Source organism: Carlito syrichta, unplaced genomic scaffold (assembly GCF_000164805.1).
Source record: "Carlito syrichta isolate Samal-C Ts95f unplaced genomic scaffold, Tarsius_syrichta-2.0.1 Scaffold313533, whole genome shotgun sequence".
In the NCBI taxonomy this organism is placed as follows: Eukaryota; Metazoa; Chordata; class Mammalia; order Primates; family Tarsiidae; genus Carlito; species Carlito syrichta.
Genome location: NW_007257629.1, coordinates 384,718 through 402,552, shown reverse-complemented (window position 1 = coordinate 402,552; position 17,835 = coordinate 384,718). Strand labels below are relative to the sequence as shown.

The window sequence follows — 17,835 nt, the reverse complement described above, 5'->3', positions numbered from 1 at the left end:
CTTTCTCTCAGCTCTTGTAACAGACTGGAAGACTAGAAATGGCCCCAGCAGGTGAAGGCTTGGAGTTCTTCCAGTGGGGCTTGTCTTAGCAGTAGGAGAAGGCCCAGGACACGTTTGATGCTGCTTTAGTGATGAACTTAAACTCACAATTCCTGTTCTTCCCTCCAGAGGGTAGCTGGGAGAGAAGGCAACCTGCAGTAGTGAGACAGTGCCACATTCCCCAGGCCCCTGCTTTTCCCTTGGTTTCTGTGAATTGTGTGTTTTAAAGAATTTCACGTCAGAGTAATGCCTCTCTGGTTGGCAACGTCACAATGTAGAGAAGTTCCCAGTCTCCTGCCCTGCCCTGCCTCAGACCTCTATTCAGAAGCAACCTGTTTCCACCTCACCTGGTTCTTCTGGGGATTACCTCTATGGCCTGAATGGCAATTAGATTTTTTCTCCTGTTTTATTCACCATAGACAGGGCCCAGCCATCTAGAAACTTGCTTTGTCAGGAATCATTCCCAATTTTTTTACTTTCTCCCAAAGAGGCACAATCTAAGAAGCAAGTCTAGGTTGGAGGGTTAGGCAGAAGCATCAGTTAGGTGAGTGAACCCTGTTAGGTTTGCTAGAATGGATGTAATGGGAGAGGGAAGTAACCTAATGCACAACTAGAACATTTTAAGACAGCTATCCATTAGCCATGAAATAATTTGCCATCTGTCTGTCTATCCATCCATTAGTCCAACTGTGTTTGCATATATCTGTACATGCATGCAAGTATCCACCCAACAGGCATTTGCCAGCAGGGATGAATGCCTCAGTGAAGAGGTACAGTCTGATCCAACCCCAGGGTGGAGAATGGTCCCATAGGACCTGATATGGGAACCTGAGCTCTGGAAATTTAGGAGGTGGGTGCGCTGAGGGAACAGCAGGCACCAAGGCCCAAAGGGTGGATGGAGCCAGGAGCCATCTAAGGCAGTGACTGCAAACCTGTTGCAGAGGCAGGCCTTGCTCTGAGTTTTAGAGAAACTGTGCATCCCTCTTGGGATGGGGCAGAGGTGGGCACACACTAGGCACATGCTTCTAAAACTCGACATCTAGTTTCTGGAGACGTTTAGATTCCCTGATCCACAGATCATCCTAATGACAGTGTAAGCCCCAGCATTTTCCCACGTGGAGACCTAGTCTGGCGCATGGCGTGAATGTAAAGACTCTTTCATTTGGGGTTTATTACATCAGCTAGGAATTCATCTGTCATCCTTCAATAAAAACTGTCTTTCCAGGAGCTGCTTACAAGTCTTAAACTAGCTAAGTACTTATAGCAAAAATGTCTGCATGTGTATCTGCATTTTTTTCCCTCGTCAATTTACAAAACAAAAACGTTCCGGGTTACTGCAGAAATGGGCAGGCTTCATTTTCCATGATCCTTAACACCATGAGAGTCAAAGTTCAACACTTAAACATTGTTGTGACTTGAGTGGAATCCTTGGTTCTCAGAGGCCCTGCATGTGTGGGCAGGACACTCTTTGGTCCAGCTCTTCAAGAACCATACTTTGGGTCTTTGTTTGGGTTAGTTACTCTCTTTGGAGCAGTGAAGACTGATGTTTTGATCCTCACAAAACCTAACTGCCAGGGCTTGCATACCCAAAGGTGTCTTCTCCCAGCACCATGTGGCTTATGCAGTTGTGAAGCTATATTTGACTGTCACTTGGTTTTAACTTTGAAATATTTGTAAACTTTTCCTGTCCTCTGCCTGCGTTGTTGGGTTGTTGCCGGACCTTGTGGGTTGAGATGGGAACTGGATGTTGTCTGATCAGGGAACTGCTGGGCGTGAGCTGGGATGACACTGTCTTTTACACATAGTAACGTTACTTCTCCCTACAGCCACCTCCCCCCGGGTGTCCTCTGAGCTGGAGCAAGCCCGGCCCCAGACTAGTGGAGAAGAGGAGCTTCAGCTGCAGCTGGCCCTTGCGATGAGCAGAGAAGTGGCTGAACAGGTCAGTGCTCCGGGCTGGTCCCTACTGCTATGGTCACCTGTGCTGGGGGCATGTCACAGGGAGGATGATGGTACCCACAGCCCTGTATTCAAAATGTTTCAGATGTGCTCGCTGAGTTGGTACTTCGTGTGGCCACAAGTGTGTTCTTGTCACCCACTGCCCCCAGTCAGGGAAAGATCCCATTCAAAGTTCCATTTAGGACAAATTTCCAGGAAAGTCATTGCCTAGGGAAGAAACCAATCAAAAGTGCTTGTACAGACACAGCCAGTGTCTGGGCTCTTCCTGAATGCACTGAGTGCACGCAGACCCCTTGGAGGGTGATGTGTAGGGTGGGTGCAAAGGTGCAGGTCCATGGGGCTGGAGCCAGCTTAGCCCCTCGCCAAGCAGTTTGAACTGTAGCAAGGGATCTGCAGAAAAATAAAGACTGGAAGGAAGTATCTCAGGAAATGAGAGTGCTTATGTTTTAATGATAGTACACATCGTATATGTAGTTTTAATTTTGTTCACTTCTTGCTTGTTTGTTTTTTTTTTTTTCTTTCTTTTTGAATTGGAGTCTCACTCTTGCACAGGCTGGAGTGCAAGGGTATGCTCACAGCCACTGCAGCCTCGACATGCTGGATTCAGGCTATCTTTCTGCCTCAGCATTCCAAGTAACTGGAACCACAGGCATGCGCCACTATGCCCGGCTAATTTTTTGATTTATTGTAGAGATGAGGTATTGCCTTGAACCCCTGGGATCAGGCAATCCTCTCAACTCCACCTCGCAAAGTGCTGTGATTACAGATGTGAGCCAGTGCACCTGACCTCTTTTTTCTTTAATTAGCATGAATTACTTTAAAATGGGAGAGGAGGGAAAGGAGTGATTAAAGTGATCTTAGAAATTGTCATCCCTTTGTTTGCACTTGTCAGCGCTGTCTCCACTGACTTTAGTTAAAAAAGAGATAGAGCCAGCGGTGGCACAGGAATTCCTCTCATTTAGAAGTTGATGTTCAGGGAGAAATATCAGGATAGTTAGATTTGCATACAGACAGGATTGTGCCAGCATTGTTTGTGTATCTGAAATTGACAATATCCTCAAGCTCAGTTACAGTGGACAGCTTCAGTCATGACCTCTCTGTCCTTGTGGTGGGAAACAGGAAGCCAGTAAATCTATCCATGTTGGTACATGTGGCTCTGTGTCTAGCATTCCGGAAAAAGGTGCACGAGAATATCCACTGAGAAGCACAGGGATAAATATATGGTTTGAGCTCATTTTAGTTAATATTTACAATAAAAAAAATATAAGGGAACAAGTCAAAACTCCCATGCTGGACAGTAGTGGAATTGTGCCTGTGGATAGCCACTGCACTCTAGTCTGGGCAACATAGCAGAGTCTGTCTCTAACAAAAAAGAAAATAAGTATAAGGAATGTATTTATTTATGCTTAATTATTATATAAAAGCTAGGACAACCCTGTTTTTTTCACATGATGACTTTGCCTTAAATAATATAATGAATCATCTTGGTTAGGAATCATCCAGAAGCATACATGGTAGGTGATGGAGTGATACATGATTTTTATCCTTTATAATTCCTTTTCAGGTTTCAGGTTTATGTTTTATAAGGAGACATATTACATATAGAAGTAGAAAGAATTATAAAGCCATTTTCATTTTGAGGAAAAAAAATCTTAGATTAAGATTAAGCATTCTCTTCCACCAATTTGGTGGTTCCTGAAGCCCCATCTCTCTGTTGTGACCCAAGAGGATTGAAGTGACAAGAGGTACAGTGAGGGAGGAGCCTTCTGGGAATACACATGTTGGGGATTGGAAAGTAATTGTGTTTTACAAGTGGTTTTTAAATCTTCCTTGGAAATAATACATAATACAACGTGCATTTCCCGTTGCTGGCTGTTGTGGCTATGTTCTGCATAGTGATGTTATTATGGCCACCATCAGGTTCAAGTTATCATTTTCTCTCTGCAGGAAGAACGTCTCAGGCGGGGTGATGACCTCAGATTACAGATGGCCCTGGAAGAAAGCCGAAGAGACACAGTTAAAGTTCCAAAAAAGAAAGAGGTAAGAACTTACTGGGAAGTAAACGTTTGGCAATGCTCTATAGTTGTTGCCTCAACATCTCTCACCTCCTGCGAAGGTGAGACTCAGTGAGTTCTCCAACCTCAACAAATAATTCACATGTCTATGGTGAGTGAGAGTGAGATAAAGATGCAGTTAAAAAGGCATCTGTACTAACCAGAAGACACTTAATGTTCCAGTGCCTCAGTCCCCTCATCTGTAAAACGGGAATGATGGTAGTGCCTGCCCTCTGCGGCTATGGCGGCTATTAAGCTAAACGTCAAGTGCTTTGGATACTTGTCTGGGAGGGGTATGCCCCTAGTAGTGCTGGTCTTCATTGCCATCATCATGAACACTGTGCTCAGCTTCCTGCTTCGATATAGAGATGACCAGGACCTGGCTTTGCTCCCAACAAGCTCATCATCATCCAGGGAGGAGTCAGACCCCTGCTCACAACACAGGGGCCGGGGACTCCAGCAGCCTCCCCTGTTACAGTGCTGAAAGGTCCCTGACGACAGATATGATAGTGTCGTGAGTGGGGAGGGAAGGGGCACCCCCCAAGTAGGAGGGCCCTTTGGCTGGGCCCTGGATGGTGGCTGGTGGGTGGGAGGGACAGTGATCTGGAGTTCAGGCAAAAGCTGTATTAGCCTAGAAAAGTCTGCGGAGCCTTGAGGACCGTGTGAAAGCTGGAAGGTGTGGGAGACACTTGGCAAATGGAAAATAGGTTGGTGTGACTGGGCCTGTGCTGTCCTGGGAAGCAGGAATGTTGGCAGAGCTGGTGGGATGGGTCAGGAGATAGGGTGGCTCAATTTCCAGGTTCCTCTTGGCCCCTCCTAGAGGGCCTCACTGCAGTAAGTGGCATGGGTGATATTTATGGCTAACTCATGGGTACTGCTGTAACTATAGCAAAATAAAACCTGTCCCCTTCTGTTTGTCTTAAAAGCACGGCTCTCACCCACAGCAGACCACTCTGTTGGACTTAATGGATGCTCTCCCCAGCTCAGGCCCTGCAGCCCAGAAAGCGGAGCCCTGGGGTCCATCGGCCTCGGCTAACCAGACCAACCCCTGGGGCGGGCCAGCAGCTCCCACCAGCACTTCGGACCCCTGGCCATCATTCGGTAAAGACCCCATTGCTGATTTCCCATGCTTGCCTGCTGAATGAGTGAGGGGGACAGGGCAGTGCTTTTTGCTGTCTCTCATCTGACTGAATCTGGTTGATTATGGTGGGTGGCCAAGCTCCTCCAGCCCTGATGTTGCTCTGCAGTAGGCTCTCACCCTCCTGCTTGAGGACAGTGACACAGTCTTCTCTTTCTGTTTTGAATGGTTTTCTGCTTTGGTAGAGGGAAAGCTGACTTCTTTTCCTTCCACGTGCGTCAAAAATGACTTTTCCTTTCTCTGGGACGCAGTTCAAATCTCTCAGCCTCAGAACTGCACCCAGCACCCAGCTTAGGAAGTCATAATACACAACATGAAATAGCTAAATCAAGTGGCTGTAATTAGCTGGAAATTATGATGTACTTACCACCACTGCTAATGAAAAGGGCATATACATTTACTGTAATTCTTCTTGTTATGTAAAGCAATAAAAAAATCAGTTTATTAGGAATAATAAACGTTTTAAAGTTTTGCTTAGTGTAAAATGTGAGAGAGTTTGTGGTAGGAAATTGAAAGCATGAGCACGACACAACTGAATTGATCTGGGTGATGATCTTGGGCCCATGAGTTTCTTAATTGCTTTGTGGGAGCTTGGCCCAGGGGGCTTCTTGAGGGCTTCCTGGCCTATCACCCTGGGTGGTCCCTGCTGGTGCTCTGAATCCTGCTGGCCATGGCTGATCTGTGAGCTTTGTGCCTAAGAACTTGCAATTGTCTGTTTCGAGGCATCTTGCCTGTATCTCTTGGAGTCCCTGTTTCCCTCCAGAACCATCTCTTGTGTTCAGCTCAGTTCCCTGGATGTTCGCTGAAGTGTACCAAATGCCAAGCTCTGTCCTGCCATGCAGAAACCCTGAGACAAGCAGGTAATGGTCTCTGCCCTCAAGGCCTAGTCAGGGCAGGCAGGGCGGAAATACAGTGTCGTGGCAGTGTTGTGTAGTCCAGGCCTCAGGGGAGGTTTTTTGAGAGCATCCTGGGGTGAAATTTAGCCCAGGAGTCCAGAGAGTATGAGGCAAGTGTCTTGGTCAAGGGCTGCTTCCCTTGAGTCCTCTGCCAGGCATCAAGAAGCTAGAGGTGCTCTTCAGAAGACTCAGCATGTGAGAAAGTAGGAGGGAGTGGAATGGTGGCGTGGGTGCAGGTGCAGGGACCTGCTCAGTGTGAATCCTGCTGCCCAGTGTGAATCCTGGGTAGCAGGGAGGAGGGGTAGGGGTTCCATGTTACTCGGGGCCTGCACTCAGCCTTACCAAGTACCTGAACTCGGTCCAGGAGGCATACCGGTCTCAGATATCCTTTAGTACTATTGTTGGCCACTGTGACCCAGGCAGAGCCCCACACCCCCTTTGACAGGAATCCTCTGAGCCTTGTGGGAAACTTCAGGCAAAACTGTCCAGTTTTCACTCGTTGAAGGCCAATTCCAGAGCTGCTCAGGAAGTTGGCTCACAGGGTTTGTCACCTGTGTGCTGTGCCCTCAGGAAGCCTGTGGAGGTTACATTTGTCCATGGGGAGGGTAGTGCCCTGGGGACAGCAGGCCCTTGTAGACTTTGGCTTTATTTTTAAAATTATTTTATTGTTTTATTTTATTTTTGAGTTGGAGTCTCACTCTGTTGCCCAGGCTAGAGTGCAGTGGCACACTCATGGCCACCCCAGTGTCAATCTGCTGGGCTCCAGCGATCCTTCCACCTTAGCCTTCCAAGTAGCTGGAACTACAGGTGTGCACTACCATGCCCAGCTAATTTTTTATTTTATTGTAGAGGCAAGGTCTTGCCAAGTTTGCCCGGGCTGATCTCGAACCTGTGGGCTCAGGCAGTCCACTCACTTCAGCCTCTCAAAGTGCTGGGATTACAGACTGAGCCACCAAGCCCGCCTTTATTTTTAAATCTGAAAAATGATTCTTCAGTAAAGTGATGGCCACCTAAAGTTATGGATAGGATATTCTTTAGGAAACACTGCTCAATCCCTTTCAAAATTGTATTTTTTTATTAAATACACATTAAATTGATGGGTGGTTTTCTCGGTGCCCAGAAAAGAAAGTGTGTTTACCAGGAGCAATGAGTTTAATATTACATCCTGCTGAATCAGCTGTTGATTCTGGGGAGGAGATTGGGGGTCAGAGTGGTAGGAGGGAGACTTAGCTTTCTTTTCTTTTCTTTTTTTTTCTTTTTCTTTTGAGTTGGAGTCTCACTCTGTCGCCCAGACTGTAGTGCAGTGGCCGCTCCCGGCTACCGCAGCCTCGACCTACTGGGCTCCGGCGATCCTTCCACCTCAGCCTTCCAAGTAGCTGGAACTACAGGCGTGCGCAACCACGCCTGGCTAATTTTTGATTTATTGTAAAGATGAGGTTTTACCAAGTTGCCCAGGCAGATCTCGAACCTGCAGGCTCAGGCAATCCACTCACCTCAGCCTCCCAAAGGCGCGGGATTACAGGCTGAGCCACCAAGCCCGGCTGAGACTTAGTTTTCATACTTAGCCTTTTTATGCTGTTTGACTTGTTTATCAGGAGTAAATTTTTCTTGATCAGGAGAGACAAACTAACAAAATATCTTTAAATGACCTAGTTATGCCCAGCCTTTCTTTTATCTAGTAGATAGAGCTGTGCCCTAGACCCAAGTGTCCTGGGCTGAGCTGGAGGCCCAACCTTCTAGCTTGAGCTGGGGCATCTCCTTTGTGGGTCAGAATAGGACTACCTCCAGGTCTTAGTGTTCTGCAGTGCCCACAGGAGCCAGACAGGTTGCTGGGAGGTCAGAGTAGGGAGGGACAATGAGCATATGGGTCTGCTCTTCCATTTAAAAAAAATTGAGGTAGAATCACCATCTTAACCATTTTAAAGTAGACAATTCAGTGGTTTTTAGCACATTCACAATGTTGTGCAACCACCAATCTGCTTTCTATCTATAGGAATTCACCTGGACATTTTGTATAAATAGAATCATACAACATGTGGCCTTTTGTGACTGACTTCTTTCATTTAACATAATGTTTTAGAGGTTCATGTATATGTCAGTCCTTCATTCCTTTTTATGGCTGAATAATATTCCATTGTACAGCTAGCTAGATGAGATCTCGCTGCCCAGGCGGGTCTCGAACCCGTGGGCTCAGGCAATCCACTCACCTCAGCCTCCCAAAGGCGCGGGATTACAGGCTGAGCCACTGAGCCCGGCTTAAACCCAGTTTTTTAAAGAGAAGATCAAAACCTGAATTCTTAAAATCTATTAATGTTTAAATGTTGGCTATGAACTTAAAAAATTAAGAACATAGTTGGGGCTAATTAAAATATATGTGGTGGCCATATGTGGCTAGTGAACTGCCAGTTTGCCATCTCTTGCCACTTGCCTAGTTGGTCCAGGGCCTTCTCCTTGTTTCTGATGCACTTTCTGTTTTTATCAGTGACTTGGGGAGAGAACACGCTACCAAAGCCCAGAGAGGCTGTTGGTTCCTCTGAAGTCACACAACAAGGCTGGAGCAGGCTCAGTGCTTATGGCCACGTCCTGGATGGCTGCAAAGTCCTTTTGTGGCCCTGGCATGTCCTGGAAAAGTCATAGCAAATTTCAAAATTGAATGATAGCCATTGATAAAATATTAGCCTGTCTGCTTTGTGTTTTTTTCCCAGCTATTATGATTTTACTTAGTTGAGGCTATATTATAGGTACAGTTTTACACACACACACACTCACGCACACTCTCACACTCTTCAACTTGTACTATGTCATGAGCATTTCCAAGCATCATTAGAAACTCTAAACAATGCTTTGTAATCATTACTCAGCAGCCCAGTGTTGACCACAAAGCTGTTTTGCAGTTCTAGCACTCTGCTTTTAATAGAAAAAGATGTTTGAATCACAGTGTCCTCTTAGGCATTCTCAGTGGTGATGTGACCAGCTCTGCAGGACAGTGGCCCTGTGCTTGCTCCCACATTCACTACAGCATGTTGCAGACTCTTTGCTTCCATGTTCTATCAACATAGCCCCAGAGCAAGAGTGTGGTATTGGATTTACTGTTTCACCTCTATTAAAACCCAGTTGTGCACATTTTCAGGGCCACCCTTCCGTCCTGAGACGTGTTCATAAATTAAAAGGAGTCTCTTCCCATAGCACTGTTAGCTGTACCCTCTGGATGAAAGGAACACTGTTCTGAAAGCCACCATTTGTGGTGAGCCCCCCATCATTACCAGTTCCTTCCAAACAGCACGGGGGCAGCTTGGCCAAGTGGTCTTGGAAGGAAATACTCAGGGCTGAAAGGAAGAAGGTTGGAGCCTGCCAGGTCAGTGGGGCACTTCCTCCTCTGTTCCAGGCACACAAAGCAGCCACCTGGACTGAAGAGGGCTCATAGCCTGCTGATTCAGAAGGCCTTGGCCGGCTCCAACCCTATCTCTGGCTGGGACAGAGCCCTGTGTTCTGCCCGGCAGCAGCAGGTGGTGCGCTGGCTTCTTGGTGACCCCTGCACAGCTCAGTTCTGTGACCCCCAAGTTGTGACTGCCTTCCTGTGCACATGAATATTCATCCGTGAGGCTCGGGATGAACCAGGCTGGCGGGTAAGAGGCGATCAGGACGCAGGATCCCTGTGAATGGGCCACACAGAGGAGGAGGCCGGAAACTGCTTGATCTTTCCAACCTTGGTTCATCCTCCTTTCTTTTCATTCACTTGAGATTTCAACAGGCATTTATTTATCGGGTGTGTAGCATGGCCTGGACCCTGCTGAGGCTTGGAGGGTGAGAGCACAGAGCAGCCTTGCAGTGGGTCTACTGTCCATTCATGGGGCAGGAGTGGGCCCGGCGCCTCCCCGAGCCAGCGAGTGTCCCTGAGGGCCAGCTGTGCCCCAGCCTCTGTGCTTTCCTATGGAAGGAGGAGCAAAGCAACAGTGTGTGGCCTCCTGAAGAAGACAGTTGCACCGGCCATGAGACTGTTTACCTGTGTCTGTGGGGCTTTGTCCATGTGTGTCATCTGAATTCAGCCCAGCAACTTGCACAGTGTCCTGGACACTCAGGTCCCCAGGGTCATTTTTGGAATGGAAACTAGGCAGAGCTCACCAACACTAAACAGCTTGTCCATGGTTCCTGTGATAGCTGGGATCTGAACTGAGCACATATTTCATTCAACATCCAAAGCTCTCTGAATTGTGACCAACTTTGTCCATGAAGGTTACAGGAGCAGGGGGGTCTTCAAAGCCAGAGCTTGTTGATTTCAACGTTGTACATCATACAGATTGCTGATTTTTGAAATTCTTGGCCATGCTTCTATTTTTGTTATCTAAGCAGCAGATTCTAAAGGGGAATTCGGGCCCATGGGAAATAACTGAAGGTGTCAGAAGAGGCTCTAGAATAATTTCAGGGTGAAATTGCATGCAGTGTGGGGCTTTCCTGTGGAAGCCTTACCCATGAACTCTGGGTGCCAGGGCTCAGTGTGATGCTGATTAGGACCCATCCAGGAGATACAGCTGCGTGTGTTGTAGCTTTCATGGGAAAGAGTTCTTCTAGAAATGTTAAAATACTTGACTTAAACTCTTATAAAGGTGTAAACCTAGCAGTTTAGTGTGCTTAGAACCTCCTTGTCTGAGAGGATGTCCATTTGGAAAAACAAATTCTACTTTTGCACACACACAACCTGTGCATGGCGGTTGAGTCGAGAAGGCGAAGCCCAGGGGCCTGGGACTGCTGGGATGTCTAAGGATAGTTCTAAGACTCCGCTCTGGGTGATAAGAGCTTGTGCAGGGGCTCAGGCAACTTAGACTCCCTTAAATGCTTAATATATATATATATTTCTTGAGTTGGAGTCTTTCTCCATCACCTAGGCTGGAGTACAGTGGCACACTCATAGCCACTCCAGTGTCGACCTGCTGGGCTCTGGCGATCCTTCCTCCTCAGCCTTCCAAGTAGCCGGAACTACAGACACATGCTACCATGCCTGGTTAATTTCTTGATTTACTGTAGAGACGAGGTCTCACCATGTTGCCCAGGCTGATCTCGAACCCGTGGGCTCGGGCAGTCCTCTCTTCTTGGCTTCCCAAAGTACTGGGATTATAGGCTTGAGTCATCGCACCCGGCCAATGCTTAATTTTTATATTGTGTCTCATTGTCTGCCCAGCTAACTCCTATCTATTCTTGAAAAATGGCACAGATTTATCTGGGGAGATGTGGGCATTCTGTCCTCAAGCCTCATATCCCCTGCTGTCACTGGCTGCCTGTGACTTGCATGCTGGGTGCAGTGGCTTGTGTCTGTTTCACTCTCAGAGTTGGGATCATCCTAGAGCCAGACCTGGAGACCACTGGCCAAATAGCTAGAAGGAAGTGACTCTGTGAGAGTCCAGGGCTTGTCTCCACAAGTGTCTGCCCATTTAGGCCCGTGGATCTGAACTGGATCCTCAGACAACTTTTGCATGAGGAGGACCTGGCAAGTGGCCAGAATGCACCTGGAGGTTCTCAGTGGTTCTTTTGTATCCTGGATGCCTATTTGAGTCACCTGAGGAGCTTCTAAAAATCCAAATGCTCAGGCCACCCCAGAATCTATTAGGGAGGTGGGGTGGAGCGGACAGCATCAATATTTTACTAGAATCCCTAACAGCTTTCGCCACTGGTCTGGTGCCCCAAGTGCTATGGTGAGTGAATTCCATTCAGTCTGAGATGTTTGAAAGCTCCTTGTATAGACCATCAGGATGGAGATTAGGGCAGCTCCCGCTGCATGAGCTTCTAGTACCTGAACCAGACATTGGCCTGGAGCCTGCTAGAAGTGGTCTCTTAACTCCAGTGTACAGAGATACCTCACTGGAGGGGTGAGAGCAGATAAACTGCAAAGTCCCTTCCAGCCTGAGGTCCTCTGGTTCCTTTGATCCTTTGTCACCTTCCTTTAATCTTAGTTAGTGATGGACCCCCTCCATGTGTCAGGCTCAGTTCAGGGCTTCTGTTCCTGTGGAGCATGCATTCTAGCAAGAGGACAGATGGTCTCACACATGTATGAGTGGGATGAGTGCCCTGTGAAGGGCTCCAAGCCGGGCTTAGAGTAGGGGACTGTGTGATGGGGTGGCATGAAGGCTGCTAGGGAGAGGACTGTGCCTTTTCTGCAAGTCCCCCACACAGTGTGTCGGGGAGACACTTTGGTCAGGATATGACTTTGCAAACAGATTCAGTAGAGACAGTTAACTGTGTCTTTGCGTGATCCAGTGGCTAACAGGTGACCAATAAGACTTAGATCCCTTCTGTTCTGCTGTCCACCTGGTGGGCACCTGCCCACCCCCCACCTCTGGTCTCGGAAGTTCAAGGCTCTGCTGCAGCAAGCACAGTGGGTGTTTTGGGTGCCCACCTCATAGTCCCAGTCCACATGGTTCAAGGGATAGAGAAGATTTCTCTGCAGCTCCTTTTCCACTTCTGGGATTTGAGAATGGGGGATTGGGGTTGGGGGACTTTGCAGATTGACTTTAGCTAGTGAGAACCCTCCTCTGTTTTCAGAGCTGAGTCAGTCCCTCTCAGACGGTGGCTAGAAGTGGATGAGGGGAGAATTCTTCCAAGGAGAATTAAGGTATTCCTGTAAGAGTGAGGGGAGATGAAGGCTGGAAGTAACCAGGATGTGTCCCCTGATGCAGGCAAGAAGGAAAGCATAGTAGCTATCTGTATTAAGACAGCTGGGAAGATGCCCAGTCAGCCACAGGGGAGCTGAGACTCCCCAGTCTATGCCCTGTAGGCCCAGCTGACATAAGAGGATGTGTAGCAAGTACTGCTGAGCAGTGGGGGACGAGGAAGGTGTGTCGACTTTTCTGGGGGCTCCACAGGGAGCCGGAGTGGCTGGACACAAGGTCCCAGTACTTTTCGTGTCCTCTCCATTGCATCACAGGCAGCCCTGAAGACTTATCATAGCTCTTCTGGCATGCGATCAGCTCTCTCTCTGATGTACTATTTCCACCGTGTCACTTCCCTCCAGTCAGGATGGAGAGCCGAGGTCCCACAAGGTGCACTGGGGGGGGGGGGGGGAGGCAGAGCCAGGGCTTGTCCCCACGGTGTGACTCCAGTGGAGGCCAGGTTCAGTGTCCTGATATGCCCTTCATCATGTGGGAGCAGAAGTGAACCTGGGGAGAGTAGTTTCAATCCCAGGGGAGAGTGTTCTGCCGGAGATGCTGGAAGACCAGGCGTGAAGGGTCAGAAGGGTGTTCTGGATGGAGATGAGTGTTTCTGGAGCCTCCAGAAGGTTGTGGGTTCTGGGGCAGCAGCAAGAGAAGCCCTTAAGTTCAAACACAAGTGGATAGACCTCAAAGAAATGAAAGACCTGAGTGTCCATGAGCTGTTGGGCATGAAGATGCAGATCCATGTCCATCCTGGCCTGGTCTGTCTCCAGCTCACAGCTTGTTGGCAGAGTGGCTGTGGCAAGTCTGGGAAGGGGTGCAGGCAGCACTCTCCCCCCCCTTTCCTGTGCTGCTCCAGCTAGCCAGTAGTTGACCCCTGCCAAAAGTTAAGAAGTCTGTCAAGATAGTGCCTGGTATGGCTTAATGACCCTTACAGCATTTCAAAGACTAGAAAGCTTAAAACCACATGGTAGAATGACTAACATTTGGTTCATCTTTATGAGAGCCAAGGAGTCTCCTATTCATGTGTCCATCCCTGAGCAACAGAGCTGCTGGCAAGATTAATTTTTTTTTTTAATGCAGAGTAAAGACAAAAACAGTATTAGGAATGAAGCAACATAAGTGCAGGCACTGCTGAAATTTAATGTCGAGTAAGAATAAGAGGAGGTTGGGGGGCGTGTAGGTAGAAATGGGTGCCTGGGGAGGCAAGTCCTCTCAGAGGCTCGGGAACATTCCCTGGTCGTCTCTGAGATCAGTGGGTCAGTACCACCTCCTGCTGCCTCTCTAAGCCTCAGAGCTCAGCCAGGTTGTCGTAGGCTTGCTGGGTGCCACTCTCATGTCTGGTGCCAGGGCTGGAGACCGCCCTCACCCAAGGGAGCTCACAGTCCAGAGGAAGCTTGTAGTTAAGTAATAGTTATGTTGCTATAGGGTAAGTGATCTAAAAGAAAGCTAAGTGGAAGATTCCAGAGGAGTCAGGGAAGGCAAGAAGAGAAGGTAAAAGATGGAGGGCCAGGGAAGACCAGAGGTGGCCGTCCGTCTATGGAGCTGCCTTTGGTATATTTGGGGAGCAGTAGGCAGTTGGTGTGGCTAGGGGTGATCATGGAAGCAGAATCAGGACATCTAACACATGTCTGTCGGGAGATCCAGAAGAGTTAATGCTTGAAAATATGGTGACTAGGGGTTTTCAAGAAGTGTGGTAAGATGCTACTTCTCAGATCCAGGAAGCCTCCTGAATCCTAAGCAAGATAAAAGAAATCCTCACCTAGACCCATTGTCAGAAAACTGCAGAACACCAGAGACACACTACCTTAAATGAACCTGCAGAGCACAGGTCATTATTACAAAGGAACAGCAATTAAACTGACAGCTAACTTATTTACAACAACAATGGATGCAGAGGACAATGGAAGAGCATCCTCAATGTGTTGGAAGAAAAACTGTCAACCTAGAAATTCATTCCTAGCAAAATCATCCCTCTTCCAAGAACGATGATGAAAAAAAGATATTTAGTCACCTGGGGTGGCAGCTATGGCTTAACATCTGGATTTGATCTTTTGCTGCAAACAGGCTGGTATGGCCTTGGAAGACTGTGTGAAAAATGTGACAGCAAGGGTGTGACCTGTGGAAGCCCCGGAGTCTCCAATGCCTGTTACTGTAAGGAATGTACTATTTAGGAGAAGGATGGAGATAGTTGTCCAAAGATTGTCAGTTTGGGGACCTCTAAGACCTCTTCTATGAAGGCAAAGAATGTGACTTCCAGAAGAGGTGTTGGTGGGTGCCCCCTCCCTTCCACAACCAAGCTGCTGCATCTGCCAGAAAAGACGCCTACTGCTGCCAGCAGAAAGAAGCAGAGCCCAGAGCATCACCAGGATTGCCTGCCAGTGTCCACTTGGCACCCCTTCCTCTCCTCTCACCCGGGCATGGGGTAGGGATGGAGAAGGATTCTTCACAGAACACTTTGGCAGATAGATTAGTTCATGGGTTTTACTGAATTTGAGAAACAAGGCTCTATTCTCCATATTGATGTGTTCACTCTACACCAAGATCTTCTAAAAAAGAATAATATTTCAGTCTACTGTTTGAGGTGTTGACCATGAAGCGACACACAGTGAAGAATGTTTTGTAGCAGTTCTGATGGCACTTGAACTTGAGAAAACTTCAGTGGGAAACTATCAGCACAATAAATGTGGGATTCTCATATTGTAATGCTTTAAAAAGATATTTTAAGTTTGGAGGAAACAACAACAACAAAGGAAACTCATCAACTTCCAGAGTTCTGTATTCAAAGAAGGTATTCTTTAAAATGAGGGTGAAAGATGATACCTTTTGAGAATGGAGCACTAAGAGAATTTGCTGTTGGTAGGAGAGAAAACCATATGAAACTCAGATCTGCAGGACAGAATGAAGAGCATTGGAAATGGGAAATAATGTGTGAGAATATTTAAAAATAATACAATTATAAGAAAATTTGAGCAGCACAATTTACAAGCTTATGAATTTGTTATTTTCAACAGTTGGAGAAAATACATGCTTTGTAGCCTCATGCAAAATACTCAGAAAAAAATTGACCATGTGCTAGAAAAAAAATCTGACCTCAACAAATTTCAAAAAAATTGTGATCACATATAACATATTTTCTTTTTTTTTTTTTCCTTTTTTGAGTTGGAGTGTCACTTTGTCACCCAGGCTGGAATGTAGTGGCATGCTTACGGCCACCGCAATCTCCACCTGCTGGGCTTAGGTGATCCTTCCACCTCAGCCTTCCAAGGTAGCTGAAACTACAGGACAGTGCTACCACGCCCAGCTTATTTTTTGATATTATTGTAGAGATGAGGTCTTACCAAGTTGCCCAGGCTGGTCTCAAATCCCTGGGCTCAGGCAGTCCTCTTGCCTCAGCCTCCTGAAGTGCTGGGATTACAGGCTGAGCCACCACGCCCAGCTCATATAACATATTTTCTGATCGTACTATACTTAACGTTAAAAATTAGTAATAGGCTGATTGCAGCGGCTCATGCCTGTAATCCCAGCCCTCTAGTAGGCCGAGGTAAGAGGCCTAGGAATTTTGAGACCAGCCTGGGCAACATAGTGAGACCTCATCTCTACATAAAAGGAAAAAAATTATCCAGGTGTGGTTCTACATGTCTGTAGTCCCAGCTACTTGGGACACTGAGGCGGAAGGATCATCTGAGCCCAGGAAGTCAAGGCGGTGGTGAGTTGTAATTGTGCCACTGCACTCCAGCATGGGCAACAGAGTGAGACTCTGACTTTAAAAAAATATATCAGTAACACAAAGTTAAGTAGGGCCGAGTGTGGTGCCTTATGTCTGTAATCCCAGCACTTTGGGAAGCTGAGGCAAGAGGATTGCCTGAGCCCAGGGGTTCGAGACCAGCTTGGGCAACTTGGCGAGACCTCATCTCTACAATACATTTTAAAAAATTAGCCAGATGTGATAGCTAATCACCTGTAGTTCCATCAACTTGAAAGGCTGAGGTGGGAGGATCACCTGAGTCCAGCAGGTTGAGGCTGTGATAGCTGTGAGCACGCCACTGCACTCCAGCCTGGGTGACAGAGTGAGACCCCAATTTAAAAAAGAAAAAAAAAGTAGAAAAACTCCATACACTTGGAATATTGTCAAAGAAAAAATTATAATGAAAGTCAGAAATATTTAGAACCAAATAATGTAAATAGTTTTAAATCAGAATTTGTGGAACAAATTAATTGATAGTAAAAGAAATTTATAGCTTAGTTCACATTAGTATAGAGAAAGGCACAGAATTGATGAGATTAGAATAGCATTACGCTGATATAAAGAAGGGAAATAATGAGGATAAAAACAGAAATTAATGAAGTAGGACAAAAACACATAATAGTCAACCATAAAGATAGAAGTCAGTAATTGAAAAGAGTAATAAAAGAGACAAATCTCTGGAAAGATTAATTTTTTTTTAAATACAGAGGAAAGGCACAAACACTATTAGGAATGAAACAACATAACTGCAGTTACTGCTGAAATTTAATGTTGAATAAGAGTAAAAGGCTGTTGGGTCAACTCTGTGCTGATAAATCTGAAAACTTAGATAAAATTAATAAAACAGGGCAACCTCCTCAGATCCCCTCCCACTGTGGGAGCTTTTCTGTCCTCTCAATAAATCCTGCTTTAAAAAAATAAAATAAAGAAAATTTAGCAAAGCTTACTGAAGAATAATGGAAAGCCTATAAATAGGAATAGTCCTGTAATCACGGAAGAAATGGAATCAGGACTTGGAAGTCCTCTCCTTCCTCAAACCCACCCAGAGAACTTTATTGGCAAGTACTAACAACATTCAAGAAACAGTTCCACTTTTATACAAACTCCTTCAGAGAAGAGGAAAATAAGGAATGTTTCTACTCATTTTGTGAGACTAGCATAATAACCGTAACACCAACACCAGACAAAGACAGTGTGAGAACAAACATTTCAGGCCAGACTCACTTTTGAATATAGATGCAAAAATCTTAAGGAAATAAACAATTGTTAAACCAGGAAAATATTTTTTTTTTGAGTTGGAGTCTCACTCTGTCATCCAGACTGGAGTGCAGTGGCCACTCCCGGCCACTGCAGCCTCGACCTG

At 46.7% G+C, this 17,835-nt stretch overlaps 1 protein-coding gene across 1 annotated transcript in view; it reads left to right on the top strand.

The window, feature by feature from the left end:
* Positions 1-17,835, top strand: part of EPN2 (epsin 2) — a 69,365-nt gene that overhangs the window by 38,810 nt on the left and 12,720 nt on the right. The window contains exons 6-8 of the mRNA XM_021718807.1: positions 1,866-1,978; positions 3,943-4,035; positions 4,994-5,150. Of these exons, the coding sequence (XP_021574482.1) occupies positions 1,866-1,978; positions 3,943-4,035; positions 4,994-5,150 (363 nt within the window). The remainder of the gene's footprint in view (positions 1-1,865; positions 1,979-3,942; positions 4,036-4,993; positions 5,151-17,835) is intronic.